This window comes from Rhododendron vialii, chromosome 7a (genome assembly GCF_030253575.1).
Source record: "Rhododendron vialii isolate Sample 1 chromosome 7a, ASM3025357v1".
In the NCBI taxonomy this organism is placed as follows: Eukaryota; Viridiplantae; Streptophyta; class Magnoliopsida; order Ericales; family Ericaceae; genus Rhododendron; species Rhododendron vialii.
In genome coordinates, this window is record NC_080563.1 from 1,332,012 (window position 1) to 1,355,434 (window position 23,423).

At 39.2% G+C, this 23,423-nt stretch overlaps 3 protein-coding genes across 4 annotated transcripts in view; 2 read left to right on the forward strand and 1 right to left on the reverse strand.

Annotated features, from left to right (window-relative positions):
- The window catches only part of LOC131333156 (mechanosensitive ion channel protein 1, mitochondrial-like), a 30,292-nt gene that overhangs the window by 3,031 nt on the left and 3,838 nt on the right, over positions 1 to 23,423 (reverse strand). The window contains exons 2-7 of one of the 2 annotated variants that reach the window (XM_058367519.1): positions 22,459 to 23,295; positions 22,098 to 22,375; positions 20,082 to 20,182; positions 18,234 to 18,341; positions 16,732 to 16,947; positions 15,660 to 15,984 (exon numbers count right to left, since the gene is read on the reverse strand). In XM_058367519.1, coding sequence (XP_058223502.1) covers positions 15,880 to 15,984; positions 16,732 to 16,947; positions 18,234 to 18,341; positions 20,082 to 20,182; positions 22,098 to 22,375; positions 22,459 to 23,285 — 1,635 coding nt within the window. In that variant the 5' untranslated portion in view covers positions 23,286 to 23,295 and the 3' untranslated portion in view covers positions 15,660 to 15,879. Of the gene's footprint in view, positions 1 to 15,659; positions 15,985 to 16,731; positions 16,948 to 18,233; positions 18,342 to 20,081; positions 20,183 to 22,097; positions 22,376 to 22,458; positions 23,296 to 23,423 lie in introns of those variants that run through there. The other variant, XM_058367520.1, reaches the window with a different exon arrangement.
- On the forward strand, positions 1,833 to 4,152 carry LOC131333160 (putative UDP-rhamnose:rhamnosyltransferase 1). The gene is made up of 3 exons (XM_058367523.1): positions 1,833 to 2,107; positions 2,413 to 2,812; positions 3,147 to 4,152. The coding sequence occupies exons 1-3, from the start codon at positions 2,011 to 2,013 to the stop codon at positions 4,069 to 4,071; spliced, it is 1,422 nt and encodes a 473-aa protein (XP_058223506.1). The 5' UTR covers positions 1,833 to 2,010; the 3' UTR covers positions 4,072 to 4,152.
- LOC131333158 (putative UDP-rhamnose:rhamnosyltransferase 1) lies at positions 13,004 to 15,445 on the forward strand. The gene is made up of 3 exons (XM_058367521.1): positions 13,004 to 13,176; positions 13,465 to 13,864; positions 14,236 to 15,445. Exons 1-3 carry the CDS (start codon positions 13,080 to 13,082, stop codon positions 15,158 to 15,160), a joined length of 1,422 nt encoding a protein of 473 aa, XP_058223504.1. The 5' UTR covers positions 13,004 to 13,079; the 3' UTR covers positions 15,161 to 15,445.

Sequence of the window (23,423 nt, forward strand, 5' to 3'; positions counted from 1 at the left end):
TCCTAATTAACTATCTATGGTTCCTTTTTAATAAAAAAAAAAACTAGTTTCTATAACAAGGCCCATCGCCAGAGAGCACGGCATGGTCGCCACCGGAGTGCATGGTTCAACTTCCCGTCATCAATGGCATGCCGAAATTATGAGGCAATTTTCATGCACTAGGAATTTACGGAAAGGACAAGACTAATAAAAAGGGCAAAGTACGAAATGCCTCCCTAGGTTCGGACGTTTGGCAGATAATCCTTATGACGTTAACTAATGAGCACATCACCTCTCTATAGTTTTGAAATAAATTGCAACCGTAACTCTGTTAACAACAAAGAGTGAAAAGACATCGTTACCCTTATAATAAATAAAGCACTTTACTTCTCTTCGTACGCTCAAATCATACCTTTTGTGTTTTTGTTTTCTACGGAAAATCAAACCCTTCAACCACGGTGATATTGAGAGCAACAGTAAAATGACGATCAAGATTTGGGGCAAACCCTAGAGTTCGAAGGCACAAAATCGATGGATCGAAGGTTGGAAAGCAACAAATCTATGTTTTTTGGGATCACATCGAAGCTGTGCAGTGACAGAATATTTTCAGGTACCATTATTTACTTTAATCGAAATATATAGATATGGTATTGCTATTGTTAGTTCACTGAGCTGACGATAAGCTCACTGAAAGACAAAAAAAAAAAAAAAAATTCTGTGTACTTTTTATATTTATTAATATACACACACTCAAAATGAGGTTGATTTTAAAATTTTCCATATAGATAAAGGGTTTTGTTCTTATTTAATTGAACCGACAAATATTGTTGAGTTTTTCCATGTGTTTTACAGTGGTAGTTTTGATCAAAAAAAAAAAACAGTGGTAGTTGCATCTAGGAATGTTAGGTGTCGATTTAGTGGGTGCTGGTCCTTTTTTGTCCCTTTCTGGAATAAAAAATCAAGGATAGTGGGTGATGTGCGGTCCCTATAACCTTTTTCTTGCAATGACAACCAATAAAATAGGATTAGAAATGTATTGCCTCAATTAATGGAGTACTTTAAGGCACCTTGCTTAGCCAAAAAAGAGTGGTGCTATAAGACTCCGTTCCAGAAATCTTTTTAAAAATAAGTAATTTATTTTATATTTTTAAATTTAAAAATAATATAAATGAAAAATAATTTTATAATTTTTTTTGTACCGTATAAAAGATTTTAATGGGATCTATCAAACAATATTCATATTGGTAGAAAAATTATTTGCGTAAACGTATTATTTTTGAGCTTGAAATTGTCTTCTTAAAAAATAAGTACTTATTTTGAATTGCGGAACGGAGCCTAAGTACCGACGTCTGGTGTAGGGAAATCGTACCGACGCTCGCGTCGAACTATCTTCGGCCACCGAACGACAGATTTGAGCTATTCAAAAATTCTAAAAAAAAGAAACGAGGGGGCCTACGCGGCAATCAGCGGCATCCGATGTGTCTACGGTGCTTCTAAACACCCTATTTTTCGTGTCCTGGTAGCCGGAGACAGCCCAGCGCCGCCATCGGTATGATTTCCTTGCATCGGGCGTCGGTACTCATATCATTTTCGGCCAAAAAAATACCTTTTTAAGGCACCTCGTGAAATTGATGACAAAGTCTAATATATTTTGTTTAAATAAAATTGATAAATGAGCACCAATAATGCTTCCCCGAACATGGCCGTGGGACACATCTCCTGTCTAGTTTTTATTTTTCCCCAGTTGGGTCCATTTTTGTAAATGTACTATCGATATTCAATCAAGCTGGATTAATGTGTGAATGCCGTAATCAATAATATTTATAAAAATGAACAATTTAGATCATTATTATGAGTTCAAAAGGAGCGCACAAAGGCCCAAAACTATACTGGACTAGACCAGATAAATACTGTGCATGAGCTCTGTCGTGCTTCATGTGCGCTTGGAGCAAAACAGATTCATTTATTAATTTAAGCTGCTTCTGGAGTAACATCCATTGACTTGGCGGATCGATAAGCCAGAGAAGGAATATGAAGAGAGAAGAGATTCATGTTGTAATGGTGCCATGGCTGGCTTTTGGTCACATGATTCCCTTTTTCCAGCTCTCCATCGCCTTAGCTAAAGCAGGCCAGCTCTCTCTCTCTCTCTCTCTCTCTCTCTCTCTCTCTCTCTCTCTCTCTCACGACGGTCTTACTCACATCTTCACTCTAACTATATCACATGGCTAACTTCCTCCATTCTTTCCTATAGCAAGATTTTTAAATATTGCTCGCTGCGTATCTCAGTAAATATAGGAACGGGGCCTTTAAGTGCCCGATTGATGGCCGATGAGATGCTCCGTGGCCACTTTTCTCGGCACGTATCGTTTAATACTCTCTATAAGGTTACTACATGAGTACCACAAATATAGGTATTGTGCGTGGCTAATGCAGGTATTCGAGTCTCCTTCGTTTCAACTCCAAAAAATATTCAGAGACTCCCGAAACTCCCTCCAAATCTAGCACCCCTCGTAACAATGGTCGAGCTTCCGCTCACACCGGCAGCAGACCATCGTCGCTTGTTGCCGGAGGGCGCCGAGGCCACCGTTGATATTCCGCCAGAGAAGATACAGTTTCTCAAGGCGGCATTTGATCTGATGGAGGAACCCTTCAAGCAGTTTGTGTCCGAAACGAGACCAGATTGGATCGTCACTGACGTTATCTCTCACTGGGCTGCCAATGTGGCTCGAGAATGCCAAGTGCCCCTTGTTTTTTTCTCCGCCTACTCTGCGGCTGTTTGTGCTTTCTTTGGGCCGCCGAGGTACCTCGTCGGCGACGGCCGGAGAAGAGTTAGGTATGTGGTATTGTGGGCTAGGATTATTTCCAACTTTAAAGTTTCTCTCCAGTGATTCAAAATTAGGGTTTATTTGATAATATATTTTGCTTGACAGATTACTTATGAATATCTAAGCAATCTCACTTTTTGAGATTGAGTAACTTACACGGAATTTATAAAATTAATGGCTCCAATTTGAAAATGGAACGCAAGTTGTTTTGTAGCCCATTGGTAGGTATTCTGTACTTTCATGTATTTGACTTGTGCTCACTAATTGCACACTGATTTTTTTGCCAAGAAAATAAAATAAAATGGAATCCATCGAATTAATCATTGGATTGTGTCATAATAGGCCATCGCCGGAGAGCATGACGTCGCCACCGGAGTGGTTCAGCTTCCCGTCGTCAATAGCATACCGCACCCATGAAGCAATTCTCATGCACCCAGGATTCTATGGAAACAACGGAACTGGGAAACCGGATGCTGACCGACTCGCCAAAATACTCGAATCATGTCACGCCATCGCAGTGCGTAGCTGCATAGAATTTGAATGCGAATACTTAAATTCACTTGCCGGACTCAACAACGTGCCGGTGATTCCAGTGGGTTTACTTCCGCCGGAACCACCAAAGGAGAGAGAAACGGTTACTGATGGGCCCTGGACTGAGATCTTCGAGTGGCTGGATCAACAACCACCTAGTTCAGTTGTGTTTGTTGGGTTTGGGAGTGAGTGTAAACTAACCAGAGAACAAGTTCATGAGATATCTCATGGGCTAGAGTTATCAAATCTGCCTTTTCTATGGGCCCTTAGAAAACCCAATTGGGCCGCCGACGAGGCCGACATTTTCCCGTCGGATTTCGGTGGCCGGACATCGGGGAGAGGGAAGGTGTGCATTGGATGGGCCCCACAAATGGAGATTTTGGGACATAAATCAATTGGGGGGTCCTTGTTTCATTCTGGGTGGGGCTCTGTGATAGAGACATTGCAATTCGGACATTGTCTCGTTTTGTTGCCATTCATAATGGATCAAGGGTTGAATGCAAGGCTGCTTGTGGAGAAGGGCTTGGGGATTGAAGTGGAGAGAAGAGAAGATGGATCGTTTACGGGGAATGATATAGCCGAGTCGCTGAAACGAGCGATGGTGTCGGAGGAAGGACAGGGGATCCGGGCCCGAGCGAGAGAAGCTGCCGCGGTTTTCGGGGACCGGAAGCTACATGATCAGTATATTGCTGAGTTTGCTGAGTACCTGAAACATGAGGCTGTTAAACAGGGTTAAGAATCATCTGTATTTTCAATAATGTGGACGAGTGCTCGAGAGTAATGCGCTAGATATATGGGTGAAAATCAACTTCTTCCACTTCAGAGTCCTAAATTCAAAACAAAGATGCACAATAGAAATGCACATCTATGTTTTGGTTGCTGTTTTGGCTAAGTTCCGGTTTTAGAAAACCAATTGACGGATTTTTCAAATCGAATCCAATTTTAAGAAAACGCCAAATGATATTTCCAAATTATTGAAAACCATTTTCGCTCAAAATCAAGTCTATGTTGAAAGATTGAGTCTCGAAAGCAAATCTCTAAAAAGTTTGCCTAAAAGTGACTCTGAAATAGAAACAAAGCACAAGGGCTGAAAAAGCGATAAAAAGCTCAACAGAGATAGTTGCAATTAGATAAAAGCAATAACGAATACGATAATTGAGAGAGCATATGCAACTCCAACAATGATATCATCAAATCCAGAAAAATCCAAACAGTAACACAAATTCAGGACTGTGTAGCTCATTTCCGAAAATTTATTAAGAGGGTGTTCAATAGATCTCAAAAATTTATTAAGGGAATGCGATAAAGAAGGTTATTTCAAACTCAAAAATCATGTGTTTACGCAAATAATTTTTCTACCAATATAGATCTTGTTTGATAGATCTCATTAAGATCTTTTAATATATTTGAGTTTGAAATTACTTTCTTTTTCAAAAAGTACTTTTTTTAAAAAGTGAAACACCTCCTAAGCAGGTCTGTCTAGTAGATCAAGAACTCTTATGCATTCCTTGTAATACATCCAGCGATCATTTCTCTTCCAGAGTACTACCCAGTGTAGCACCATGCTGCTTGATTATCTGGACTGAGTGCAGAAGAATGTCTTGCTCTGTTGAGTAAAACTCTTCCTTGCTCTACAACCGCCAAAGAAAGCAGTAGTTTCTTAACGAAATAGAAAGGAGATTAGATAGTTAAAGAGGAAAAAACAAACTAATCAGGAATTTGTCAATGAACATCACCGGTATTAAGTCAAATCTAAATAACGAGAAGGGGAAAATTCTTATAGAGGTATCGACTCTGAATTTTTCTCTCAACATTTTCAGCACTTAAATTTGTTTCCTGACTCTACGGAAAACCAGAACCAAGCCGCATAGAATGTCCTAGTATATGGATTTTGATAAAACAAAAACTAACCCAAACTGCCTGGAATTATAACGGTTTAGCATCAAAGAAGAGGCATAAGTATGAAGAAAGGACAGTACTTTTCATAGTGCAATAGTTGACGATGCAATTGTAATATGCAGACTAACATAAATAGACATTTATCACGAGTATGCGTATCATCTTTGCCTCTTTGGATCAGTTGATGCTTAACACCTCTCGGAGGAAGTAAAAAAGAAGTCAAAACTTGACCCGGTAAGTGTATGAAGATGCTCAAAATTCACTCTTCCAAGTTTAAGAGCTTGGAAAGAAGCAAGCATATATAATAATTACGTGGAAATTATCCTCCAAATACTGGTCAATTTTGGCATGTGGGACACAGCTCCTATCCAGTTTTTTTTTTTTCCCAATTCGGTCAAGTTTTGTAAATGTACTACCGATGTTTGATCAAACTCAATTTTTTATGTCAATGACGTAATCAACAAGATCTACAAAATGAACGAATTCGATCATTATTGTGAGTTCAAAAAGAGCGCATGCACAAAGGCCCAAAAACTATACCAGATTGGTCCAAAGAAATACGTTGTTGCAGCACTTCTTCTCCAAGAAGCAGGAGAACCAAATATGGCCCGAGGGCTGCTACTCCCCCCCCCTCCCCCGACACACCCCCCTCCCCGGCCCCACCTCCCTTTCCCGAAATTACCCCCCCCCTCTCTCTCTCTCTCTCTCTCTCTCTTCCTTTTCTTCCTTTCTTTCTTTCTTTCCTTCCTTCTTTCCAGTTTCTTCTTTCTTTCTTTCTTTTTTCTTTTCTTTCCAGTTTAATTTTTTTTGTCATTTTATTTCATTTTCTTTCTTTCTAGTTTGAATTTTTTTTCTTTTTAATAATAGATTGAGTCTAATTCTAGGCTTTGTAAAGTAATTGAGAAAAAAAAGTGTTTCAATTGATCATGTTTATACGATTGTTTTATTTTTATTTTTTTTGTTCTTTATAGATTAAAAAATATAGTTACGAAAATAAGTGTTTCAATTTTCAATCCATTTGAACCAGTGCAAAGATGTTATTTTTCTGATCATTTCATCCTAAATGGTCGTAATAAATTTTTGGCTCCAAAACCTTTCAATGAACACCCTAACCCTAAGAGAGTTCTAAAACTAAATAATGAGTCTTAGGGTGCTCGTTGAAAAGCCGTAAAGCAAAAAATTTATTAAGATTACAATTAGTGTTCGGGAACTAATTACGAAATGTATTTTGCAAACGACATACTAATCCAAAATACAAATGTTATATTTAGGATTACTTTTTTTTAACTATAGTACAATTTAATAAATTTGTTAACCATTATTTAGCATAAATCCTCTTAACTGATTCAGTAGTATGTTGCTTCAAATCACGTCTCTACTCCATAGAATTGCAAATGGCTGGTTTCTATTTTTTTTATAACTAAAACGGAAACGTTTTAGGGGCTTCATAAGGGCTACTGTGCCAATGAGGACAGCAGAGCCTCCGAGTCCCCCTACTTTTTAATTTAATTTTTTATTTACTTATACCTCATTTATTTAATTTCTATAAATACACCCTTTGTATATTTAAAAATATAATTGAAGAATTAATTAAGTGCTTTAATTTTCAATTCAGTTAAATCAGAGCAAGGATCGTTTTTTATTTTATTTTATTTTAAATGGTCATAATGAATTTTTTGGTTTAAAGCCTTTCAACAAATACCCTAAGACTCATTATTTAGTTTCAAAACTCTCTTAGGGTGTCCATTGAAAGACCTTGGAGTCAAAAATTTATTAGGGCCATTTAGGATGAAATGATCAGAAAAATAACAACTTTGCACCGGTTCAAACGGATTGAAAATTGAAACACTTATTTTAGTAACTATATTTTTTAATCTATAAAGGACAAAAAAAATAAAAATAAAACAGTCGGATAAACATGATCAATTGAAACACTTTTTTTTCTCTCAATTACTTTACAAAGCCTAGAATTAGACTTGAACCTATTATTAAAGAGAAAAAAAAATTCAAACTGAAAAGAAAGAAAAGAAAATAAAATGAAAAAAAAACGAAATTGAAAAAAAAATGAAAAAAAAAAACCGAAACTGAAAAGAAAAGAAAAAAAAAGAAGAAGAAACAAACGGTAAAAAAAGAAAGAAAGAAAAGAGAGAGAGAGAGAGAGGCGGGGGTATAATGGGAAAAGGGAGGTGGGGCCGGGGGGTGTGTCAGGGGGATTAGCAATTTACATATGGCCCAAACAACTGTGCATGAGCTCTGTCGTGCTTCACGTGGGCTTGGTGCAAAACACATTCATTTATTGTTGGAGATCATTTAAAATTACATGTGTACAGGGGCCCTCTAACGAGGACACCTTTATTTTTGTTATTTGTGAAAATCTATTGTCAACTATTGAACTGTGATTTCAATGGTTCAGATCTACTGATGATGATAAACCATTTATGACTGGTTTATTACTATTAATAGATCCGGACCACTGAAATCACGATCGGACTACTAGCGATGTCTTTATTTTACGAAAATAAGAACACCATTATTAAAAACGCCCTGCACATGTGTATATCTTATCTAATGTTTTATTTTGGTCATTGGATGCTCATTTTCTTAAATTTTTGGGCGGTGCATACCCATTAGCCGGGGCGGATCTACCATAGGGCACGTGGGGTCACGTGCCCCATGCCTTTTAATTTGATTTTTTTTTTTTGCAGTTTTATATATATATTATGCATGTAAGTAGTTGTCTGTTGGTACAGTGGTAAAGTGTTCTCCTTCTAAACAAGAGGTGGTGGGTTCGAGACTACGTACCCCCATGCTCCCCTGCAAGTTTTTTTTGTCTTTTTCCCAAAAGGCTACTAAAATTGTGTCTTTTTTTCCAAAAGGCAATAGAAAATAGTAATGCGTACCTTTTTTTTATATTATTCGTGAATTCGAGTCTACTCCCATATTGCATTTGTATTCTTTTTGTCCCCAAAACTGTAATAGTAGAGTTAGTAATAGAAAAATAGATAATGAACATGTGATAATTTTGTTTTAATGCATTTAGTCAAGGTGCGCAAGTTTGCCCAAGTAGCTAATTATTAAAAAACATATATAGTTTAAAATTGTTAATTTATCATGAATGCTAAAATTATTTTGGAGTAAATGTGCTTAACTGTAACTCGTATATTATGATTACAAAAAAAATTAGTGCTCCCGCTATGACAAATTCCTGGGTCCGCCACTACCCATTAGGCCATTACTCCACATGTATATATGCATACTGAGCCAGTTAGATGAATCTTTTCCTCCTACACAAGCTAAAAGCCTTTACTTCTACTTACTCGCTTCCCACCAAAATATCAGGGTGCAATTGGCTCATATACATTTTCCCTCTTGATCATTTTACTTGTTCAAGAAGACTACCGAGAAAACTTTTGATTTAAACCTCAGTGTATCGATCGTACTTTTACACAAGTGATTTTAAGCATACTGATGGTTCTTGATTCGGGAAAAGTTTTAACTGCACACAAACCTTTGCAGGAATATTGTTTTATTTTGAGAGTAGAACGTCACACAACTCGGTGTAAGCGGGGACGTATATTCTCTTAGGACAACGCTTTACGCGTAACTCGATCCACATAAGTTTTCTCTTAAACTCCTAATTTATTGCTTACATGCATAATTATCTCAATATTTGAAAAATGGATATATTGCTGGGTTGGTACTTGGTTGACTATTTGAAAAATGGGATTGGGAAACAGAAATAAATGGATCATGACTGCATGCTATGTACGTAGTTGGTGATTATGGGATTTTAGTGTTCTTAATCCCAAAACGAACATGGTCTTAAATCCTAATGTTTTCACGTAATAACCCTAAGATCAGATGGTTAATTTGGGATTTGCTTGACCATGATCTCAGATTGATCGAATTGCAAAAATGGGAGTATATGGTGGGCTACATTTTGAATTATTGTTTCTTTCCTAATTAACTATCTATTGTTCCTTTTTAATAAAAAAAAAAACTAGTTTCTATAACAAGGCCCGTCACCAGAGAGCACGGCATGGTCGCCACCGGAGTGCATGGTTCAACTTCCCGTCATCAATGGGATGCCGAAATTATGAGGCAATTTTCATGCACTAGGAATTTACGGAAAGGACAGGACTATTTGAACGTTTGGCAGATAACCTTTCTGACGTTAACTAATGAGCACATCACCTCCCTATAGTTTTGGAGTAAACTGCAACCGTAACTCTGTTAACGGCAAAGAGCAAAAAGACATCGTTACCCTTATAATAAATAAAGCACTTTACTTCTCTTCGTACGCTCAAATCATACCCTTTTTTGTTTTTTTTTTATTTTCTACGGAAAATCAAACCCTTCAACCACAGTGATTTTGAGAGCAACAGTAAAATGACGATCAAGATTTGGGGCAAACCCTAGTGTTCGAAGGCACAAAATCGATGGATCGAAGGTTGGAAAGCAACAAATCTACGCTTTTTGGGATCACATCGAAGTTGTGCAGTGACAGAATATTTTCAGGTACCATTATTTACTTTAATCGAAATATATAGATACGGTTTTGCTATTGTTAGCTCTCTGGACTGACGATAAGCACACTGAAAGACAAAAAAAATACATATTTCTGTGTACTTTTTATACCTTTTAATACACATATACACACTCACAATAGGACTGATTTTAGAATTTTCCCTATAGATAAAGGGTTTTGTTCTTATTTAATTGAACCGATAAATATTGTTGAGTCTTTCCATGTGTTTTACAGTGGTAGTTGCATCTAGGAATGTTAGGTGTCGATTTAGTGGGTGCTGGTCCATTTTTGTCCCTTTCTGGAATAAAAAATCAAGGACAGTGGGTGATGTGCAGTAAAGCTACAGTTTTCGACCGGGGAATCCCGATCGGAATCCCGACGCTCTGTCGGGCCCACTCCGGCCACCGGACGGCTGATCCGAGCCGTCCAAAAATTCTAAAAAAATCCGAGTGGGCCCACGCGAGAATCAATGGCATCCGACGTGTTTAGATGGCCGATCCGAACACTCCATTTTATTGCTATGACAACCAATAAAATAGGATTAGAAATGTATTGCCTCAATTAATGGAGTACTTTAAGGCACCTTGCTTGGCCAAAAAAGAGCGGTGCTATAGGTACCGACGTGTGGTGCAGGGAAATCGTATCGACGCTCGCGTCGAGCTGTTTCCGGTTATCGGACGACAGATTTGAGTCATTCAAAAATTTAAAAAAAAAGAAACGAGAGGGCCTACGCAGCAATCAACGGCATCTGATGTGTCTAGAGTGTTTAATCTAAACACCCTATTTTTCGTGTCCGTCCGGTGGCCAGAGACGGCCCGACACAACCGTCGGTACGATTTTCCTACACCGGGCGTCGGTACTCATATCATTTTCGGCCAAAAAAATAGCACCTCGTGAAATTGATGACAAAGTCTAATATATTTTGTTTAAATAAAAGTGATAAATGAGCACCGATAATGCTTCCCCGAAAATGGCCGTGGGACACATCTCCTGCCTAGTTTTTATTTTTCCTCAGTTGGGTCCAATTTTGTAAATGTACTATCGATATTCGATCAAGCTGAATTAACATGTGAATGCCATAATCAACAATATTTATAAAAATGAACGATTCCGATCATTATTGTGAGTCCAAAAAAGGCGCACAAAGGCCCAAAACTATACCGGACTAGACCAGATAAATACTGGGGAGAATTTTTCATAAGTCCACTATAGCACTTTCCAAACCCATCTAGTCCACTTCTAAGTTTCATAACCCACTAAGTCCACTAATAATTTTAATGACAAAAATACCCCACCTAAAAAACAAGGGCCTTGTTTGGCTAACACAAAAATATATTTTTTCCATTTTTTTTCCGCTTTTGTTGCAATCAAGCTGCCACCACCGCTGCCACCTCGGCTGACGCCGCCGCCACCACCACCGTCACCGCTGCCATCACGCCGCATATAACGTTATATGTGTAACAAAAAACGTATTTTTTCATTATTTTTTTCGATTTTTTTATTGAACCCGCTACACTTAACATTTAACATTATATATGTGACAAATTTCTCTTTTTGTTTTTTCCTATTTTTCTTGTATTGATTTTTTAACGTTATATGAGTGATAAAAATTTTCTAACAAACAACGTTATAACGTTATTTTTTAATATTTTTTCTTGTATATATTCAATAAGAGAACATATAACGTTATTAGTTCCTCTTTTTTTTTTTTTGAGTTTTACAAGACAAAATTTCATATACAACGTTATATGTTCTCTATGCAAATTGAAATATTTTTTTTATGTCAATACAAGCTCATATATATATATATATATATATATATATATATATATATATATATATATATAATGTTATAACCATATATAATCATATATGAATATATCCATATGTGTTTTTGAGAGGCCGCTGCGCGGACCAATTCAATAAGAGAATATATAACGTTATTAGTTCCTTTGTTATGGAGTTTTACGGGACAAAATTAGGTACCAAGGGCAAATTGTCACATATAACATATGTCTCAGTAGAGAAGATCATCTATAACCAAACCACATCGCTAACCGAGCTTCAAATCACATATTTTCACGTATAAGTTAGCGAGGCCGCTACGTGGACCAAGAATGATATAAAATAACAACAAAAATATATTTTTTGTGTGACACGAAATACACACATATAACCTTATATATTTTTTCAAAAAACACAACCTGTTCCAACCTTATATGTTTAGTTCTAGAAAAAACACACATATAACCTTATATATTTATTCAAAAAACTCGCGCGATGAACACAACGGCAGCGAATCTGGTGATTCTGTTTAGGGAGGGGGCGGCGCTTTTGCGCTTTTGGAAGGAGAATAGATAGAAACAGATCTCTATGGTGGCTGCCGCCGTCGCCTTCAACCATGCGGATCATGGTGGATATCTTGTCACCGTCGACCTCACCGGACCTAATTAACAAACATCAAACAACAACGCCCAGATTAGCGCGAGGAATTCAAGCCAAACTCATCCAGATCTTAATCTTATTGTAAATTTCCGAATTACTAATCAACAATTTCTTTACGGTATTCTAACATGCGTCCCTAAGTGAGCATCTCCCTTTAGTTACGTACACGACATATATAACTGATTTGGGGCGAAACCTAGATGTCGATTGAACCAAAAATTTAAAGATCCAACAAAATTGAAACTTTAAATAAGGGTAAACAACAAAAATACAGTCGCATGTATGTGGGTTTTGGCGTACCTGTGAATCGTGTGTATATATATAGGAGAATGGTTGAACAACAACAAAAAGGCGGCCACTATAGAGAATGGTCTAACCCCACTAGTTCACTATAGCATGTTTCGCACGATGTATCAAAGATCCGAAGACAAAGAGGCGGCCAGATTGCAACTGGTGTGGGCTTAGACCCAACCCGACTCCCACCCGTACACAAATTCCATGACTTTTCTCCGGCGGCAATGAGAGAGAGAGGGGGAGGCTGTGCTCCAGATTTTTTTTTCTAGGGTTTCTTTCAATATGACAGTTTATATAGGAGGACATTTTTGTCTTGGTTTAATTTGTTTTTAAAAAAAATGGACTTAAGGCCTTACTAAACTATATTAGTGGACTAGAGGAGTTACAAACATTAAAGGTGGACTAATTGGGTTACAAGTTCTCTATAGTGGACCCTATACCAATTTTTTATAAATACTGTGCATGAGCTCTCTCCTGCTTCACGTGGGCTTGGAGCAAAACAGATTCATTTATTAATTTAAGCTATTTCTGGAGTAACATCCATTTACTTGGGGGATCGATATTCCAGAGAAGGAATTATGGAGAGAGAAGAGATTCATGTTGTAATGGTGCCATGGCTGGCTTTTGGTCACATGATTCCCTTTTTCCAGCTCTCCATTGCCTTAGCTAAAGCAGGCCAGTTCTCTCTCTCTCTCTGTCGATGACGGTCTTACTCACATCTTCACTCTAACTATATCACATGGCTAACTTTCTCCATTCTTTCGTATAGCAAGATTTTTAAATATTGCTCGCTGCGTATCTCATCAGTAAATATAGGAACCGGGCCTTAAGTGCCCGATTGATGGCCGATGAGATGCTCCGTGGCCACTTTTCTCGGCACGTATCGTTTAATACTCTCAATACGGTTACTACATCATGAGTACGTACCACTAATATAGGTATTGTGTGTGCATGCTAATGCAGGTATTCGAGTCTCCTTCGTTTCAACTCCAAAAAACATTCAGAGACTCCCGAAACTCCCTCCAAATCTAGCACCCCTCATAACAATGGTCGAGCTTCCGCTCACACCGGCAGCAGACCACCGTGGCTTGCTGCCGGAGGGCGCCGAGGCCACCGTTGACATTCCGCCAGAGAAGATGCAGTTTCTCAAGGCGGCATTTGATCTGATGGAGGAACCCTTCAAGCAGTTTGTGGCCAAGACGAGACCGGATTGGATCGTCGTCGACGTTGTCTCTCACTGGGCTGCCGATGTGGCTAGAGAATGCCAAGTGCCCCTTGTTTGCTTCTACGCCTACCCTGCGGCTGCTTGTGCTTTCTTTGGGCCGTCGGAGTGCCTCGCCGGCGACGGCCGGAAAAGAGTTAGGTATGTGGTATTATGGGCTAGGATTATTTCCAACTTTAAAGTTTCTCTCCAGTGATTCAAAATTAGGTTTTATTGGATAACATATTTTGCTTGACAGAATACTCATGAATATCTAAGCAATCTCACTTTTTGAGATTGAGTAATTTACACGGAATTTATAAAATTAATGGCTCCTATTTTTAAAATGGCACGCAAGTTATTTTGTAGCCAATAGAATAATAAGTATTCTGTACTTTCATGTATTTGATCTTTTTTCAACCAAGAAAAGAAAACAAAATGGAACAATGGTGGTCTCCATCGAATTAATCATTGGATTGTTTCATAATAAGTATTATTTATAGTTCTTTTTCAACAATAATTTTCCTTACAAGGCCATCGCCGGAGAGCATGACGTCACCACCGGAGTGGTTCAGCTTCCCGTCGTCAATAGCATACCGCACCCATGAAGCAATTCTCGTGCACCCAGGAATCTATGGAAACAACGGAACTGGGAAACCGGATGGTGACCGACTTGCCAAAATACTCGAATCATGTCACGCCATCGCAGTGCGTAGTTGCGTAGAATTTGAATGCGAATACTTAAATTCACTTGCCGGACTCAACAACGTGCCGGTGATTCCAGTGGGTTTACTTCCGCCGGAACCACCAAAGGAGAGAGAAACGGTTACTGATGGGCCCTGGACTGAGATCTTCGAGTGGCTGGATCAACAACCACCTAGTTCAGTTGTGTTTGTTGGGTTTGGGAGTGAGTGTAAACTAACCAGAGAACAAGTTCATGAGATATCTCATGGGCTAGAGTTATCAAATCTTCCTTTTCTATGGGCCCTTAGAAAACCCAATTGGGCCGCCGACGATCCCGACATTTTCCCGTCGGATTTCGGTGGCCGGACATCGGGGAGAGGGAAGGTGTGCATTGGATGGGCCCCACAAATGGAGATTTTGGGACATAAATCAATTGGGGGGTCCTTGTTTCATTCTGGGTGGGGGTCTGTCATAGAGACATTGCAATTCGGACATTGTCTCGTTTTGTTGCCATTCATAATTGATCAACGGTTGAATGCAAGGCTGCTTGTGGAGAAGGGCTTGGGAATTGAAGTGGAGAGAAGAGAAGATGGATTGTTTACGGGGAACGATATAGCCGAGTCGCTGAAACGAGCGATGGTGTCGGAGGAAGGACAGGGGATACGGGCCCGAGCGAGAGAAGCTGCCGCAGTTTTCGGGGACCGGAAGCTACATGATCAGTATATTGCTGATTTTGCTGAGTACCTGAAACATGAGGCTGTAAAACAGGGTTAAGAATTAGGAAAATGATATTGGCACTCCAAAAATTGATGCAGACACTCCAAAATCAGTGTAATTCCAAAGCCACTTTTCTTTGTTTTTTGGAGTGTCTGCATCAATTTTTGGATTATCTGTATTTTCAATAATGTGGACAAGTGCTCGAGAGTCATGCGCTAGATGACTTCTTGCACTTCAGAGTTTTAAATTCTAAACAAAGATGTATTGCCATCATCGGAAACGAGAAAGGCAAAAAAGATGGACTGCTCAAAAGAAATGCACATCTATGTTTGGTTGCTGTTTTTGGCTAAGTTCCTGTTTTTAGAAAACCAATTGACTGATTTTTCAAAATGAATCCAATTTTAAGAAAACACCGAATGATACTTCCAAATTCTTGAAAACCATTTTCGCTCAAAATTAAGTCTATGTAAAAAGATCGAGTCTCGAAAGCAAATCTCTAAGAAGTTGCTGAAAAGTGACTCTGAAATAGAAACAAAACACAAGGACGAGAGGGCAATAAAAAGCTCAACAGAGATAGTTGTAATCAGATAAAAGCAATAACGAATAGGATAATTGAGAGCATATGCAACTCCAACAATGATATCATCAAATCCAGAAAAATCCAAACAGTAATCACAAATTCAGGACTGTGTAACTCATGTCCGGAAATTTATTAAGCAGGTCTGTCTAGTAGATCAAGAACTCTAATTATGCATTCCTTGTAATACATCCAGCGATCATATCTCTTCCAGGGTACTACCCAGTGTAGCACCATGCTGCTTGATTATCTGGACTGATTGCAGAAGAATGTCTTGCTCTGTTGAGTAAAACTCATCCTTGCTCTACAACCACCAAAGAAAACAGCCATTTTTTGTGAAACAGAAAGGAGATAGATTGTAAAATGTAACAACATGATTAAGGATGAGTCTAAGCATCAAGAATTCAAAGCAGACAAATAAACATCTCACTGAATAAACCTTGTATTATTGCACAAAAGAGGGATCTCTCAATCAACATTGCAGCTACCTCAAATCTAAATAACGGGGAGTGGGGAAGTTCTTTAGAAATGACTCCATTCTGACGTTGACTCACTCTCAGCATTTTTTAGCATTTCACTTTTGTTTCCTCCTCGCTACACAATGGTAACATCATACAACTTCCTTTGAAAGGCCTAGTATTTGAACATGGTAAATTATAATAATGGCTTAGCATTAGAGAAGAGTCATCGGTATGAAGAAAGGACATTAGTTTTCATTGTGTGAAAATTGATGATGCAACTGTATGTCAATTATGCCCGTTAACATAATTAAACAGGAATCAAGAATATGCGCATCATCTTTGAATCAGTTGACGTCGACCACCTCTGAGAGGAAGTAGAAAAGAAGTCAAAGCTTGAGCAGTTCTATTAAGATGATCACAATCCCGATCTCTAACCAAGGAAAGTTGAAAATTCAGAATTATCCTTGAAATACTGGTCAACTTTGGCAAGTGGAATGACAAGATAACACATTAAGAAGCGTTTAGCAAACACAATTGAAATCACATAACGATTCTGTTTAGATGAGAAAAACTTGAGAAAGAAAAAATACCATATATTTGAGACTGCATCCGAGAGTCAGTTCAGCATAAGATCTTTCTATTCGAGACAAAAAACAGAATGGGGGCTTCTTTTCCATGAAAACTTTTGAATTCGATCTCAGCATGCTCTTTATGTCCTCTGATATCTGGGGAATCTTACCGAGGTCATCTGTTTGCACAGGAATCTTGGTGACCAGGGCATGCCAGCATGATTTATTGACAATCACCTACAAGTAAATGACATCACCAAATTACATGCAAACAATACTTTTGTTTTCTACAATTCTAGAAACCACAACAGTAAAAGGTAAAACAAAGCCAAAAGAAAACAGTAGTGAAAAACAAGTAACCAAGAATCAGCTGCTGGTTAGGCAAGTTAGCAAGCTGCAAGCATTCCAATTGCTCACGGAAATAGACTTCATAAAACCACACGAGCCATAGATGAGAAAAGGGCCACCAAAGGAATCCAAGAGATACATACATCTGCTCACTTTTTAATACGAAATGAAATCCAGAGAAGTTGATCACCCAGACAATTATACACATTACGGTAGTTTTATATGGTGCAGTTTTTCTGAGTGCATCTGTACTTTTAGGAATTGGAAACAAGCATTTGCATACAATACTTGCCCTGTTTCAAACATTCCATGGAACTAGGCAAATTGTTCACCCATGTCAATCAAGAAAATACTGACTCTCAAGTGCCTTGACTTGAGCAACTGACCCCTGATTTTCCGTACAATTACTTCATAATTGACAATGCAACTGAACAAGCACAATAATCTGCTCATTCTTACAGAGATTCCATAAATACTTCAAAGCCGACAGGAAGTTCTTCATGCAATTCTTACTCTAAGATACACTATTGTATCAGTACTTACCATAGGCATCTGGGATTAAGGTACTCTGGGTAGCAGAAGAACCAGAGGATGGAGATTATTACTTGGAAGATTGAACCAAATGAAAAAGTGACTTGCAGTTCAGTCTCAGCCCTGACGCACTTCTTTTCAAGCAGGATTGAAATTTATTGATACAAAGTTATGATGGATGTTAGAAAACCATAATATTGCCACCCGTCATGGTTGTATTTATTATAGGTCACACCACTAAAGGGAAGAAAATGAATTTCTTTTCCGCTACTATGAATTGTCTGGTTCCTTCCACAAAAAAACAAAAGAAAAAAAACCAGACAAACAAGGGTATGATGAATACAAATATACAATCACATATGTAAATGATAGAGAATCAGTGTAGCATCAAATACGTACTTCGTAGGGACATAGCTATGTTCTAGTGAAGCTAAAGTTTGGCATCACATTACAAATTTACAATGGTTGAAACATGAGCTGTTGCACATTTTCTGACATAATATAATTAGGCCAGCAGCAGGGACAAACAAAAAAACTTTGATGTATAGCCACCAGATTTTAAGGTGGTACAGTGATAGCCCACATGATGAATTGCAGTATAGCTCCAAGCACTGGAATGTGGATGTAAAAGAGAGCAGGCCTACCTTACTAGATAACAGTGAGTTTGGAACTATTATAGGAAATTCCTCAGCACTTAGTAATGATGTGGTTATGAGTCCCATTTTTTCAATTTGACCTTCTACAGACCCAACCTGCAAAGAAGTCAGTGATATTCACAACAGAAAGAAGAACTAAGGAAAGCATGAAGGACATTGTATTTAAAAATATATATCCCGATCTAATAAGTCATACAAGACATTGTAGTCAAGAAAATAATTTATGTACTGAGAATTTGTGACAGATGTCAAGATCTTCAACGGGTAATAATTCCCAATTTCCAAGTCTAATTTCACCAAAATCTCTAAACATCCCCCCCGCCCTCCTATCTCTTTCACCCTTGCAAGCTCCACCAGCTCACCAAATCATCACCATCATTGCATACTTGAATAACAACAATAGTGCTCAAGGCACAATCATGCCACTCATTTGGAGCAGCCTCATAAGGTGACGTGGAATTCAGAACAAAATTACTTCTAAGAACTTACAACCAAATTTAAGCCGATGAATGCCTCCAGAAGAACAGAAGCACTTCTTCCTTAACTATCCTAGGTAATTAACTACTATACCAACTATTTTCTCCAAAGTCTACTTGTTTGTTGGACAGTCAGGCATTATATGAGAATGACGATTCTCGGACAGCTCTAAGCCACCTACCTCAACTATTTCTCATAGTCTATGACCAACAGAGGAATTTCAGGAAAAACAGAAGGGCAGTGAAGAGAAGTACTTTAGACTCCCTTTCTTCAGCATCTTGCAGAGTCTATAAAACTCGAAACTATTGTTGACTTGCAAACCAAATAGCATATCCTGGTTAGAAATATGTTGGGTTACCTAGATTCTTGAAGAAGCTCATACATTATGATGAGAATGGTTGTGTGTACAAGGAAAACAAAAGGCTAAGCCTTAACTGAAGAACTTGGAAAATCCGTAGAACAGATAAAAATCCTTTGTTTACCAAAAGCAAACTCTTCAAGATTACAGGACAATAGCAAGTTTTCGTACTTAACCATATCAAACAAAGCCTGAAGTCTCAATCAATTGGGGTTGGCTACATAAGTCAATTTTTTTCATTAAGCTCTGCCGAGGGCATCGTGTTCCATGGTGCTCAAAAAACCTAGATCCTTTCGAACTACCGCCTCTACGTCAATTTTGGTCTTCCCCTCCCCTTAGTGTTGCTCTCAACAATAACCATATCATTCCTCCTAACTACCTCATCCATCGAGCTAAGATAGACATGTTAAAACCACCTTAATCTATTTTCTCTCATCTTATCTTTTACCAATGCTACACCTACAATTCCGTGAATGTTCTTGTTTCTAATTCTATTTTGCAAAGCCTTACCACACATCTATCTCAACATTCTTATTTTAGCAACACTTATCATGCTCGCATGTTGTATCTTAGTAGCCCGGAATAAAATGGTAGGCCTCATAGCAAAATTGTAGAATTTCCCCTTCAACTTTGTGGGTATCTTGCGCTTTCACACACTACCCAAGCACTCTGCCACTTGATTTAGAAGGGTCACTCTGTCAACACTAGCATTTTGACTCTGCTAAATCTACATAACAAGTACTCTGTTTAACTCTAACGCTTCTCTCCAAGTTTCTAATTAAACATGGGTACCTCTTACAATTTTATCTACTAAGGCGATAACAGTTCCAGACAAGATAAACAATGGCATATCATGCTGAATATGTCTAGTTAATTTGTCCATAGAGCATGCAAAAAATTGCATTTGAAAAATGGTTGTACTGCAGATTAGAACAAGTGAAACGGACAAACAAAAAGGTCTGCCAGATCTGATCTAAATACACAAAGCACATTAATCATACTTTTATTGTATCCCCAACTGAAAAAGGCTGTGAAATCTGCACCGAAAGCCCACTGAAAATATTCCAAAGGATGTCCCTAGCAGCAAAAGCAGCAGCTGCTTCTGCAAAAAAGACAACAAAATCAGAAGTCAAAGAATTGCTATCAACTAGTACTAAAACATGGCCTTCAAGAAACCAGGGAGAGGCACCATTACAATATTTAGTAGTGTCAATATTGGAAATTGTTCTCAAATTATGGCATAGCAAACTGAGATGAGAAAGTTAAACTGAATGAGAGCAAGAATGACATAGCTAAGAGATGCTAACTCATGGAAAATCACGGGCATGGGGATATAAATTCTCAGTTACAGGGACCAAAAAGGATATGGTTCAAAACAAAACATAACAAAAACCTACAAAATGGACTTGAATTACAAACAATAACAATACCCATGTAATCCCCCATCAATGGGGCTATAGGCTAGGGATGACTAGAGACAGACCTAACCTTTGAAATAAATGCACATAGTGGCTACTCTCACAAAGTTTTACCACTGAAATATCGGCCCCCATTTATCTCTGAAATTCGAGGAACTCAAGGGACATAAGCTGTGGAACGATGCCCCCAAATCATAGCTGGAAAGCATCAAAATTCGGAGCATCGGTAATGCAAAATAAATAGATTAGACTACGAGCACGCGCGCATGTGCACACACACAAATGACTCGAAATCTTCACTTGGTCACTCACCAAATAAAGCAATTGGTAGCAATGTGGGAGGTAGGAGTGGGAAGAGTACCTGAGTCGCCCTCCGAGTATATGGCGGTTGCTACAATGGTGCTCGAGACCACCGGAGGTGGAGGAGGAGAGAGCTCGGGGCGGACTTAGAGAGAGAGAGGGGGATGGCAGTGGATGTCTTAACCAGAGAGTAGATAGGTAGATAGGATGTATTGAATGCTTGTTATATATGAACCTTGGAGATGAGAGAGAGCCAGGTGTGAGGCTCCTCCCCATTGGTGGGCAAAGTGGAGGTTGACATGCTTTCCTCTTTTAGTCCCAAGTCAGGCGTTGGAGCTTGTAACCAAGGAACCAACAGAGGCTATTTCGGTGATACATGGAGACCCGTATCATCAGCCAAGTCAGGCGGTAGGTATGATACAGGCTCCGAGGTGCCAGGCGGTAGGTATGATACTTCTTCCGAGATGTCTGATGGCGGTCAATGCCCCCTCTCTCTCTAGGACCGGTCAAGTTAGAGCTCGCCGAAATCAAGCTCGTCCTCCTTGACAAACCCCTTGCTCTAGCCTCCAAACCACATTCCTCCTTAGGTCCCGAGCGAGGTACCTAGGCCCTACTCCCGGCCTAGGATGGTGTATAGAGTCGCCTTTAAGTATTCTGGAGTCTTCGAAGTGTTAAGTAGGAGGTGAAGTGCCCGGAGGTGACCTCACTCCTCCATGAGTGGGGAGTTCCTGGAGGAGGCCTTGCTCCTCCGGAGGTGGAGTTCGTGGAAGAAGCTTGCTTCGGCAGAGGTAAGGTTCGTGGAGGAAGTCTCCTCCTGGGCAGAACGTATAACTTGTGGAGGAAGCTTCACTTTGGTGGAGGCAAGGTTCGTGGAGGAAGCCTTGCTTCTCCCGGAGCTGAGGATCGTGGAGGAAGGCTTGCTCCTCCCGGAGGTGAGTATTGTGGAGGAGGCCTTGCTCCTCCTGGAGGTGGATATTGTGGAGGAGGCCTTGCTCCTCCTGGAGGTAGTCACCGGAGGGGTTCTTGGAGAAGGTGCATCCGGTTGTGGGATATATCGTATACCCACAAGCAGTCAATATAGCGACAGAACCCAGAGGTTTAATCTAAAGGTCCTAACACGCATGAAAAAAGTTTTTGTTGACAAAGAATTGAAGTTAACAAAGTTGATAACGAACTATGTTTTGGAATGCATATGATGTTCATAATTTCAAATCAAAAAGTTTATTCGCACTAAAACACCTACTATCACTATCAGAAACACACTAGGCATAACCACTGTCACATTGTTCTGAAACTGACCTCCTACAAGAGCAAACACCATAACAGATTTCACAGCAACGCCATATGCCTCGGCTAAAGCCATCAATCCCAGAACAAATAAACTAATGGATGAGATTTTTTCGAGGGTTAATAACTTCTCTCGTTCAATTGCTGCTATGCTCCTTACAGCCAAAGCTCGAGCAAATGTGCTTGTTTTCCACCGATGCAAAAACCCTACAAATGAAACAATAACCGCGCCCCTCCAAGCTGGTGCAATGTACTGTAACGCAATGGTGGTTGGTGCTATCATCGTGCTTCTGCATACAGATTGAATCAAATCAGGATTCAAAACTAGAATATATAAGTTCAGGATGTAAGTATGAATAGCAGCTCTACTTACATATGTGAAAACGCCACAAAGGCAATTAGATATCTCACTGGATCCTCCAAAGCACCCCAGCAGCTTTTCTCATATGGAGCTGGCCTCCATAAGGTGATACCAGACAATAAAGCAGCTGGATGTTGTGTTGAGTACATGTGAAATCTCCTTAAAAGCCTTGGTATCATTGCCCAAGCCACTATAATAGCAGCCAAGGTACAACCAACTGGTAAAATAACATGCCTAAGGTAGGGATGAGAATCGAGCAACTGTTGAACAAAAGGAGTCAATTCAGTAGAGGCTTCTTTAGCCCTTTCCCCTGTATAAACCATAGCATCTACTGTACACTGCCAACCATCCTTAACTATATCAGTCCAATTATCTCCACCTACACCACTTTCACTAACAGTTGGCTCACCTCCACTTGAAACAACTGGAACTTCTGGAACGTCAGTGGCTTTATCTCCTTTGCCTCTGGAAAATGACGAATGAAACCGGCAATTCAGCACAGGGCTGATTGCAAGCGGAGACACATTATGCAGTACATGCCAATTGGACGAGATGGGCGACAATCTATAAAAAAACTTGGCCCTATTGTATGGATCATTTCTAGCAAAAGAAGCCACACCCATCGTTCCAAAACCGCTTTTCACATAACTCTGAGTGAACCCAGATTCTTTAACATGGTAACTGCGGTTTATGTAAGTAAAGGTTGGCCTGACATCACATTCGTCTTTGAATTTCCCAATGTTACCATAATAGCCACATGGTTGACGCAGTTGCACTCTTGAAGATGGTTTGGCCGAAGAACAGAGTGATTTCAAAACTGTAAACCTGATTGCAGCCATTTGACAGAATCTGCACAAATTACAAATTCAAAACAAGAAGAAAAATGTGAATCACAGGACGATTATCAGCAACCCTCTGTTTGGTTGCCAAGAAAAAAATAATAATATCAAGATGGATCTTTGGTTTCTAGTTCCCAA